This window comes from Lithobates pipiens, unplaced genomic scaffold (genome assembly GCF_037356315.1).
Source record: "Lithobates pipiens isolate NorthernLeopardFrog02 unplaced genomic scaffold, aLitPip1_a1.2 Scaffold_23, whole genome shotgun sequence".
Classification (NCBI taxonomy): domain Eukaryota; kingdom Metazoa; phylum Chordata; class Amphibia; order Anura; family Ranidae; genus Lithobates; species Lithobates pipiens.
In genome coordinates this window covers 58,925,200-58,937,131 of record NW_027507785.1, presented here as the reverse complement: position 1 = coordinate 58,937,131, position 11,932 = coordinate 58,925,200, and the positions used below count along the sequence as shown (strand labels likewise).

The window sequence follows — 11,932 nt, the reverse complement described above, 5'->3', positions numbered from 1 at the left end:
GAAATTTATATTTAATAGCAAAAGATATCTATAGTTTATACTATAAAAGAAAAAAAAATTGCTGTGCGCCGACAAAGTGTTCGAGTTTGACTTGAAGAAAAGGTGGCAACCCTAGCTTAGTCATGAAAGGGTTAAGGTTTCTTGGCTGTCTCTTGGCAACTCAAAGTTTTAGCTCCCTCCATACATTTTCTATAGGATTAAGGTCTGGAGACTGGCTAGACCACTCCATGACCTTAATGTGCTTCTTCTTAAACCAGTCCTTGGTTGCCTTGGCGGTATGTTTTAGGTCATTGTCATGCCGGAAGACCCAACTTTAGGGATGAGCCGAACACCCCCTGGTTCGGTTCTCATGCCAACAGATAAAAAATTTGTGCGAAAATGCGAACACCGTTAAAAGTCTATGGGACACGAAAGTGAAAAATCAAAAGTGTTCATTTTAAAGGCTTATATGCAAGTTATTGCCATAAAAAGTGTTTGGGGACCCGGGACCTGCCCCAGGGGATATTTATCAATGCAAAAAACTCATTTAAAATTGCTCGTGGCTGTAATGCATTGTCGGATCCCGGCAATAAAGATAAAAATTGATGAAAAAAATCAGCGGACGGGGCGCTTATCGGAACCAGATCCCACCCCTTCCTGTGTAAATGGGTGTCAGGTCGTGATGGTTTTTGACAATTCCTTTATTAAAAAAAAAAAATGTCCCACGATGCACATCCATCTTCAATCACGATGCACGATAGATCCCAAAAAATAGGAAAAAAAAAAAAGAAGCTCCACCTCGATGAGATGCGTCCTGTTGACTGCTGTCTCTTGGCTTTGACAGCTGTTATATAGGCAAGGACGGGGCCACCCGGTAATGTAAACTGGTGACCTTGCCCCCTTCTGACGTCCTGTCATTTTAATTTTTTTGACACTTTTTTGATGAATGGGTAGGGGTACAATGTATCCCATACTCATTCACATGGGGGGCGGGATCTGGGGGCCAACTTGTTAAAGATTCTGATAAGCCCTCTGCACACAGACCCTCACAACCACGGGGCAAGGGTTGTGGGGATGAGGCCCTTGTCCCCATGTTGATGGGTACAAGGTGCTTTGGGGGAACCTGCCTGGTATGATTTGGGGGGGGGGAACCCCCAGGCCATTTTTTTTATTTTGGCTCGGGGTTCCCCTACCAGACCTGAAGTTGTCATTAACCACTTCAACACTGTGTTATATATACTGCACTGCATACACGGACTGAATATAGAGTCTACACTAAATGCAGAGAATATATATATATATATATATATATATATATATATATATATATATATATACACACACATATATATATATTAAATACACTGCCACTAACTAACCTGCCTGATCTATCTCAATCTATCTCTGACCACAGTCACACTACACACAGCCGCTATGTAAGCAGCCTTATATAGTGTGGGGCGTGGACTTAGTCCCCCTGAGCCATGATTGGGCAAAGGCACCCTGTCTTTGGCCAATTATGGCTCTCGCAGTGGAGCGTGCTGTGATTGACCAAACCATGCAGGTCAGGTGCATGCTTTGGCCAATCATCAGACATCAATGCACTGCGATTGCTCAGTGCATCATGGGGCGTTCAGCGGCGCTCAAATTTGCCATCAACGCCCTTTAACATTCACTGTTTGGTGAATACCCGATGTTTGCGTCAAACTTGGCCGCATTGGCCCCTCAATGCGGCAAAGTCAGCCTGTACCTTTAGCAGAGAAACAGCCCCATAAAATAATGTTTCCACCTCCGTGCTTGACTGTAGGGATGGTGTTCTTAGGGTCATAGTCAGCATTTTTCTTCCTCCAAACACGAGGGGAGTCGAGTTAATGCCAAAGAGTTCAATTTTGGTCTCATCTGACCACAGAACTTTCTACCAATCCTTCTCTGAATCATTTAGATGTTTATTGGCATGACTGTACATGTAAAAAAAGACAAAAATAGGAAAAAAGAGCTGCGCCAAAAAACCATATATAAAAAAGAAGAAAAAAAAAACTACACCAATAACAAACAAATAAATGAACCAATACTATAAGCAAAAGTCCATAAAGAATTTTGTGTTATTGAGAAAAGCCGATCACACCACAGTGATTCACACTTTCTTATCACTACTGTGCCCAGCCACCAACAAATAAATGCGCTTACCAGACGGTAAAGCGTAAGGAGCGTTTATGATCTCAAGCTATTGACAGCTCCTCCCCTCCACTGAACGCTTTGCTAATCGGGAACAAAACGATCCATGTATTGAGGATTCATATGACGCTCCACATTTTCATTAGTACCCAATATATACGTTCAGAATATAAAAAGAAAGAAACTTCCCATAGTGTATAAAACGTCGGTACTTGTTTAATTATAATAGAAATACACTTACATAAAACCAAGAATGATGCCACATAAAAAACAAGCTGGCCGGCAAAACGAGAGCCCGTCCTCCTCTAGTAACACGTGGTGACGTCACAGCGTGCCCCCCATACGCGTTTCGTCATACGTGACGTTTTCAATGACTGTACATGTGCCTTCTTGAGGAAGGAGACTCACCGTGTTTGGCGGAATAAAAATACATACACATACTACGGCCAATTTAGACAGAAGCTAATTAACCTACCAGCATGTCTTTGGAGTGTGGAAAGGAAATTGGAGTACTCAGAGGAAACCCACACAGGCACAGGGAGAACATGCAAACTCCAGGCAAAAAGCTCTTTAGTTCATCAAGTGTTCATTATGTCCAGCTTGGAATACCTGCTCACTCATAACTTTTTCATCTTCGACGGGGACTACTATCTTCAGAAATGCGGGGGCCTCTCTGGGAGCTAAATTTTCCCGTTCCCTAGCAAACATCTATATAGGGTGGAGGGAGAGGATCCGCAATTTTGGACATTATAGTCCCCACCGTAGACACTCTATTCTATTGTCGTTACACTGATGACCTACTAGTTATAGTCTCTGATGAGGCCGACAGTTTGGATGATTGGCTGTTTTATTTAATCAACAATGATCGGAATCTTAAGTTCAAGGGCTGCTGTGACCCAGTCTCCATAGATTTTCTCGATGTATGCTTGAGAGGAGTAGGGAATAGAGTAGTCTCTCAAGTCTTTTCAGGAAGCCAACGGCAGGCAACATGCTCTTACGAGCAGACTCCAGTCATCCCAAACACATACTCAGGGGCATCCCAGTAGGACAGTTTCTGAGGTTAAAGCGTTATCTGCAGTTAAGAAAGTGATTATCAACGAGAGGCATTGGATATGTTTCAACCAGTGGTGGCCCGTGCATTAAGGTCGCAGGGCACCAACCCCTCTCTCCTGCCACCCCCTCTAGCATCAGCATCAATAGATAGATTCATGCAATGCATGAATCAATCTATGGCCACCGCTGCCACCCCCTATTCGGGTGCCGGGCACCTGACTTACAGCGGCAGAGGGTGGTTTTGAATCACCTGATTAGAGTCATAGACTCTAATAGGTGTAAAAAAAAGGTGACCTGTGAGCGCCATGCTGGGCACTCGCAGGTCACTCAGCTGTGTGTTAGAAAAGTGATTGAATATTCGGTTTCCTAACACTGAACCGCCTCTCCGCCAATCAGGTGCTCGGATCTGTTACCCGTCACCTGATTGGCTGAAATGACAGGCGCTGTGATTGGACGCCAGGCGTGCAATCATAGCAGAGGAAGGGTGGAGGGGACGGAAGAAGACTTAGAGGAGCTGTCCCACCAAGACAGGGAAGTGCAGATGGCGGGCCGGCGGGGGCACACTGGCAGCATTTGACATGGCACAGTGGCTGCGTTTGATGGCACAGTGGTTGCGTTTGATGGCACAGTGGCTGCAATTGATGGCACAATGGGTACGTTTGATGGCACAGTGGTGGCAATTGATGGGCACAGTGGCTGCGATTGATGGCACAGTGGCGGCAATTGATGGGCACAGTGGCTGCGATTGATGGGCACAGTGGCTGCAATTGATGGTACAGTGGCGAGAATTGATGGGCACAGTGGCTGCAATTGATGGTACAGTGGCGACAATTGATGGGCACAGTGGCTGTGATTGATGGTACAGTGGCGACAATTGATGGGCACAGTGGCTGTGATTGATGGCACAGTGGCTGCAATTGATGTTTTTTTTTTCAGAATTTTTCAGTTTGTTTGCGACCCCCCCCAAAAAATGTTGAGCACCAGCCACTGGTTTCAGAAGCTATTCTGAATCTGCTTTGCCCAGAGCAAAGATTGCTAAGAGAACATCATGTGAAAGTCTATTACATGAGAATAAGTTGAGAAATAAAATTGGAAATAAGAATAAAAATAAGAATTTTAATAGGAATAAACTTCCCTTCCAAAGCCAAACTCCAGTTTAAAATCAGGAGCATTGTCCTCAAATACCTACCTGTTTTGTCCAAAGAACCCATTTATGCCCAAATCCTTTCTAAAGAAGTTATGACAGTTTCAGGTAGAGCTCGTACTCTAGGTGGAACGTTATCACCTAGTCTTTTTACTAGTAGTAAACCACGGGCACACTGGCTACAGTTTAAGGGCACCTTTCGATGTGGGTCTATTGGGTGCTCATGCTGCCCCTTACATATTAGAAGGTGAAACCACCCAGGCCACTGCCACTGATAAATCATCGAAAATTCTATCATTTATCAATTGCAACACAAGATATCAGGTGTATGTGATTACCTGTAAATCATGGCAAATTCAGTATGTCAATCGGATGACACCAACCTAGCCAGGCACTGGAAAGACTTTTTGTGTCTTGTTTTTTTTTTTTGAGAATATACTTTTATAGTATGTCATAAAGGGCACACTCTATTGCAATTTTATTGTAATGTTGTAACAAGATTTTTTTCAGAAACTTCATCTCCATACATACCTACACATGTTCTAAGATACTTTGGTATTTCACATTTTATATCTTATGTCACAGTGACATAAAGGGCACACCACATTGTGTTTTCGATTATTTGAAAACACAATGGTGAAGATGTTAAAGGGGTTATAAACCCTCGTTGAAAAAAAATAAAAAAAATAAAAAACCATGTCATACTTACCTTCCACTGTGCAGTTTGTTTTGCACAGAGTGGCCCGGCTCCACGACTTCTGGGGCCCACCAACAGCACTCGAGTCTCCTCCCCGCATCCGAAAACACCTTAGGAGAAGCGCTCTCCCAGGGGGGTTACCATGCGGGCACGCTCCCGAGTCCAGCATTTACGCCTGTAGACACAAAATGCCCGACTAGGCCCGGCCCCCCGCGTCATTGGATTAGATTGACAGCAGCGCGAGCCATTAGCCAAGCCAAATGCTATCAATCTATCCAATCAAGAGCCGAGACCCTGGCCAGAGGGGGTTTGCGCGTCTCTGGCATGGGAATGAACAGGCTTAGGTGTGTAAAACAGGGGGGCTGGTCAGTGACAGAAATTTTTTCACCTTAATGCATCCTAAAAAACACAAGGGTTTTACAACCCCTTTAAACTTATATATATATATATATATATATTTTTTTTTTTTGTCTGAATAGTTTTTTCATTAATATGTGTATATTTTGCACACTATCTAGCCTTTAGCCCTTGTACACACGGTCGGAGATTCCGACGGAATGTGTCCGATCGGACCGTTTTGTCGGATATTCCGACTGTGTGTGGTCTACATCGGACTGTTTCCGTCGGAGTATCCGACGGACCAAGTTTTCCAACTTGTTGGTAAAATTTTCCGACAAAATGCTCCGATCTGACATACTCCGATCATGTGTAGAGAATTCCGATCGGACAAAGTGCCACACATGCTCAGATCAAATTCCTACACCAAAGCTATTGGCTACTAGCGTGAACGTAGTCCCTTCGTAACGAAATAACGTCATCACGTCGGATTTTCCGACAACTTTGTCCGACCGTGTGTATGCAACAGTTTCGGACAAAATACGACGGATTTGGTTGTCGGAATCTCCGACCGCGTGTACAAGGGCTTATACATTCAGACAAATTATGGTCCCGTGTTTAAGCCAGGAGGGTTTTTAATGCTTAACCAGTTATGTTCTTGTTTTTGGTAGGTTACTATCTGTCTATCTTTGAATATACAGAATTTTGATACATATGTTTTGTTACCTTTCATCATAGGCCTTGTTGACTCCTCTCCAAATGTAGCGTTTATGGTTGTGGCCAAAAAGCTAAATTTTGGTCTCATCACCCCAAATGACTTTGTGCCAAAAGGTTTGAGGCTTGTCTCTGTGCTGTTTGGCATATTGTAAGCGGGATACTTTGTGGCATTTGTGTAGTAATGACTTTCTTCTTGTGACTTGACCATGCAGCCCATTCTTCTTCAAGTGCCTCTTACTGTGCTTCTTGAAACAGCCACACCAGGTTTCCAGAGAGTCCTGTATTTCACCTGAAGTTGTTTGTGGGTTTTTCTTTGCATCCTGAACAATTTTCCTGGCAGTTGTGGCTGAAATTTTAGTTGGTCTACCTGACCATGGTTTGGTTTCAACAGAACCCCTCATTTTCCACTTCTTGATTAGAGTTTAAACACTGCTGATTGGCATTCTCAAATCCTTGGATATCTTTTTGTATCCCATTCCTGTTTTATACAGTTCAACTACCTTTTCCCACAGATCCTTTGACAATTATTTTGCTTTCCCCATGACTCAGAATCCAGAAATGTCAGTGCAGCACTGGATGAAAGATGTAAGGGTCTGTCAGGAGTCCAGAAACTCATTGACCTTTTATACACACACTAATTACAAGCAAACAGATCACAGATGCGGATGGTTACCTTTAATAGCCATTCAAACCCCTTTGTGTCAACTTGTGTGCATGTTATCAGGCCAAAGTCACCAGGGTATGTAAACTTTTTATCATGGTCATGTGGGTAGTTTCAGTTGCCATTATGATTTAAAAAGAGTAAACACAGTTGATTGATAATAAATGGCTTCAGCCAAACACGAACCATGAGTGAAAGAAACGTTTTTTTGTTATTCATATTCTCTGAAAAATGGCCAAGAAATAAAATTCTGTAATGTAAACTTATGTGCACAAAATGTATATTATACATTATATATAGATTTTTTTTTTCTCCTATAGTGTATGTATGTGTATATTTTTAGAGGGGGGAATTTTTTTTTTTTATTATATTTTTTTTCTATAATAAATTATATATATAATTAAAAAATAAATAATAAAAAAAATTCTCTCTCTAAAATTGCGAGAGCGAGAGAGAGCGAGCGAGAGCAAGAGAGCGAGCGAGAGAGAGAGAGAGAGAGCGAGCAAGAGCGAGCGTGAGCAAGAGAGCGAGAGCGAGAGAGCAAGAGCAAGCAAGAGCGAGAGCAAGAGAGAGCGAGAGCAAGAGAGAGCGGGCGCAAGAGCGGGCGAGAGCAAGAGCGAGCAAAAGAGCGAGCGAGAGCAAGAGCGAGCGAGAGAGCGAGCGAAAAATATTTTATTTTACACAATGCATTAATGTAAAGGAACACATGAATTCTGTTCATACTTTTATTGTAGCATTTTAACATATGCTCTTAATCCGAATACAAAAAAAGCATACATCTGAGTACACGAGCGAATAATCTTCAATCTACCGGACGCTGTAGAAAGTTTTACAATGATCTTTCCCTACAAAATTTTCGAAGGTTCCCAGCATCATCACCAAGTAACTGTACAACTCTCTTCCCCCCCCCCCCCCCCAACAAACAATACAATGACTTGCCTAGAGAGCACAGCTGATTTGTGTATCCAAAAGTAGAGGAATGAGAATATGGATTTTAGCTATCAGAGGTGAAATATATCAGCCGTTTACCCGCAGATGTGGAAAATGTGCGTGACAACAGTAAAAAAAAAAACTGAATTAGAACACAGAACTCGGTGAAACAGGTTTTGGGTGCTCGGGCAATATTCAGCCTATCCATTCACTGGAATCAGTGACATCACTCGGGAATGAGGCACTTTGGTGAACTAACAGGCTGTGTTCTCGTAATACTGGCCAAGACTACAGATCACCTGATTCCATGAGATGTAGTCATTTATCAATATGATTTGATCATTCCAGGAACTGCCACGTGCTTGAAGAATTCTGTAGGCAATAACGTCGTAAACTGGCCATGCCGAAAAAGTTATAAAGACTTTAAACAAGCTGTGGATAAGAGTGCGGCAGAGGGGGTTTTATTTTCCCGATCTGCAAATTCTTATGAAATTTGCACAGTAGTCTACCTGCTGATTCTTTTTATTATCCCATCTAACAGTACCTGTGAATAGAGGCTGTTGTTGGCGCTTTATTGCACCCTCTCTCGTCACAGCTCCCTAGCAAGTGCTGGATAACAGCTGTGAAAAATCTGTGTAATCCACTTTACCTTCACAAGGGGGATGTGCATAGTGTCCTCCCTGATAAAACATCATCCTTCCTTTCCTGCCTAGAATTATCTATAATTTTCTATTGACTGACAGACCATTCTCACAGCACTGTAAGGTAATAAAAAAAATAATATTAATAACCATAACCAACAGGAAAAAAAGGGGCTGAAGTAATTGAATTAGGACACACTTTTGAGGGCCAGTTCACAATAGATGCAGTACTGTGCGCTTTTTTTCTGCACTAAAAATGCATGCAGTGTTTTCCATGTATTCCAATGGCTCTAGTTCACACCATGCAGTCAGTTTCTGGTGCAGAAACGGACTGGAACTGACTGTATTGGTACAGAAAAAAATGGAACTGCACGAAACTGCATTCAGTGTAACTGGCCCTGAAGGTAAAGTTGATTTTTCACAGCTGCTATCTAAGGATTTGCTAGAGTAGTGTTTCTCAACTCTAGTCCTCAAGGTGCTCCAACAGGTCATGTTTTCAGGATTTCCCTCAGATGAAACAGCCGTTTTAATTACTAAGGCAGTGAAACTGATCAAATCACCTGTGAAAAATAATGCAAAGCCTGAAAACATGAAATGTTGGGGCGCCTTGAGGACAGGAGTTGAGAAACACTGTGCTAGAGAGCTGTGTCCTTAAAGAGCTTACAACAGCCTCTATGACCAGTTAGACCCCTTTCACACCACACCGCTGATAGCGTGGGCGGTAAAACACTGCTATTTTTAGCGACGTTTTACTGCCGGATTTGCGGCGCATTTCGGCCGCTAGCGGGCGCTTTTACCCCCCGCTAGCGGCCGCGAAAGGGTTAAACCGCCGGCAATACGCCGCAATAGCGGCGTTTTGCCGGCGGGATTACAGCGCTGCCCCATTGATTTCAATGGGGAGCAGCGGTGGAGGAGCGGTAAACACACCGCTCCTTCACCGCTCCAAAGAAGCTGCTGGCAGGACTTTTTTCTGATGTCCTGCCAGCGCACCGCTGTAGTGTGAAAGCCCTCTGGGCTTTCACACTAGAAACAATGGTGCAGCTTCTTTAGGGCGTTTTGCAGTCGCTATTTCTAACGCTATAGCGCCTGCAAAACACCCTGGTGTGAAAGGGGTTTTAATGTTAAACTAAATAGCGAGACGACTGGCAAGGGTCAATTTTAGTTTTATTTGGGGGGGGGCAGAGTTATACAAGAAACTTGGTACTTAGACATTTTTTAATAATTTAGACAGGACCAAGGGGAAGAGAAAGATTTATTTTTATTTTTATAAAACTTAACTGAATATAAAATGAAGTACTATCAGAGACCTCCCTAGATGGCAAAATCGCGCACCCACATCTATAGGAACAGACACAACATTTTTTTGATTGGCTATTTGCGGTGTGAACGGTACCGCATTTGTTTGCAGCAGCATGGGTTCTTTAGTAACCCATAACTCTCCTCTGACCAAGCCAGGCAGCCAGAGCATGCTGGGACTCTGGTGACTGTGCAACACCTGTATGGGGGGGGGGCTGTATGGGAAGGCAGAGGTTGCCAAAGAGAAAGTAACAGATGCGAGAATGGGAGCAATTTAGTAAGAGGAATATCGGAATCTTATGAGGCCGTAGTGTTCCTGCAATCTCCAGGCTCCCTCAGTTTGATGAGAAAATGTACAAGACAGGAGAATCCCTTTCATTCTGTAGTGCTGTTGCGATTAACCGACAGATGCCATGATAGCATCTACTGGATACTCCTCTTTGCTGCGGGCTGTGACTTGCATTGTTACAGTATCTGTCAGAACCAACTTTGCTCGTACTAAAATATCATGGCCCCCTCGAAACACGCCTGCAAAAAAAAAAAAAAAAAGAAAAGAAAAAATTACACAAAGGAAGCTTTTTTTTTGTACAACCAAGGATTTCTTAAAGCCCAACTCCAGGCAAAAATAAACGTATTTCCCTGCGATGTGCCCGCACTGCAGGGGTCAACTGCTTGTTTTTGTCTAGTGCAAGGATATGCAATTAGCGGACCTCCAGCTGTTGTAAAACTACAAGTCCCATCATGCCTCTGCCTCTGGGTGTCATGATTGTGGCTGTCAGAGTCTTGCTATGCCTCATGGGACTTGTAGTTCTGCAACAGCTGGAGGTCCGCTAATTGCATATCCCTGGTCTAGTGGATTGGAGAATAAAGTTATATTTACCTACTCCTCTGAATCTCCCTGCACAAAACCTGTTCCTGTGGCTTCTGCTCCCCCCCCCCCCCCCCCTCCGTGGTCTAGCAACCTTGTGCAGTGGACTGTTCCTGATGTCGGAAAAGTCTACCACTGTATGGGAAAACCTTTTTTTTGCCTAGAGTAAGTTGGGCTTTAAGCAAAAGGTCTAGGCAGCACACCACAATACTTGTTTTTGCTTTTCAATCACAGCAAGCTTTATTGACATCATTACATAGTCAACACTGCAGCCCCCAACAGACTTGACTCCTGACAGGTTTCATCCTCAATTCTGGGCTTAGTTATAAGGGGCACTTTAGGAGACCCCTATGACTAAGTTCTGATTGAGGGCAAAAAAGTGTCAAAAGGAAGGGTCACATTTGGCATGGCTGAAGATGTCATATTAACTATGTAATGACATCAATAAAATGTATTATAAAATAAAAATAAAAGAAGTGTAGCTGTGCATTCCCTAGATTTTTGCTTTTTAAATCAAAACAATCAGAAACGACTCCACCTAATACAGTACACTCACTACTTTACATTGTAGCAAAGTGTAATTTAAGTGTTGTCACATGAAAAGATAGAATAAAATATTTACAAAAATGTGAGGGGTGTACTCACTTTTGTGAGATACTGTATTTTAATTGGAAGTTATGGGTCATGCACTTTGCTGTTTTTTTTATGTGCCCTCTGATAAAAAGGAAATCTACCAGGCTGAAATACAGTGGAACCTCGGATTGTGAGTAATGCTGTTAACAAGCGTTTCGCAATACGAGCAATTCTTTTTTTTTTTTTTAATCCTGACTCGGTGTGCGAGTGTTGTCTTGCAAAACGAGCAGGATTCAAGCCTCTGTGGTGTGCAGTACCTCATTTGGCCAGAGGTGAGGGGGCGATGGTGACACTCGGAGCCGTTCGGAAATACTCAGCTCCCGGGCCTTTCCGAGGGTTTCCGAGTCTCTCTGGTGCCCCTCCCACCTCTGGCCACATGCACTATTGCATGCAATAAAAGTCAATGTGGAACGAATTATCTTCGTTTTCATTGACTTCTATGGGGAAACTCGCTTTGATATGCAATTGCTTTGGATTACAAGCATTCCCCTGGAACGGATTATGCTCATATTCCAAGGTTCCACTGTATAGGGAATGCAAAAGAAGGGAATGCTTTTGCGTTCCAAAGCCACAATCAGTTTATTGACCTGCACTAAAAAAAAAAAAAAATAAAAAAAAAAAAAAAAAAAGAGGACCACTGGTCAGCCTCAGCCTGTAATATTTCCGGAGTTAAAGTGGAAGTAAACTCTGTCCCTCAAATGCAGATTCTTAGTAATGCCAGTGTAATAAAGTATTCCAACTCATTCTGCATGGTTAATAACCCCCTTCAGAGATTGCCTAATTTTCCAGCTGTTTTAAAATT

General features: G+C 43.0%; 1 protein-coding gene across 2 annotated transcripts in view; it reads right to left on the bottom strand.

Moving 5' to 3' along the window:
- Positions 1 to 7,473: 7,473 nt before the first annotated feature.
- Positions 7,474 to 11,932, bottom strand: part of COPG1 (coat protein complex I subunit gamma 1) — a 36,082-nt gene continuing 31,623 nt past the window's right edge. For both annotated transcript variants that reach the window (XM_077451702.1, XM_077451703.1), the window contains exon 24: positions 7,474 to 10,157. In XM_077451702.1, the coding sequence (XP_077307828.1) occupies positions 10,027 to 10,157 (131 nt within the window). In that variant the 3' untranslated portion in view covers positions 7,474 to 10,026. The remainder of the gene's footprint in view (positions 10,158 to 11,932) is intronic.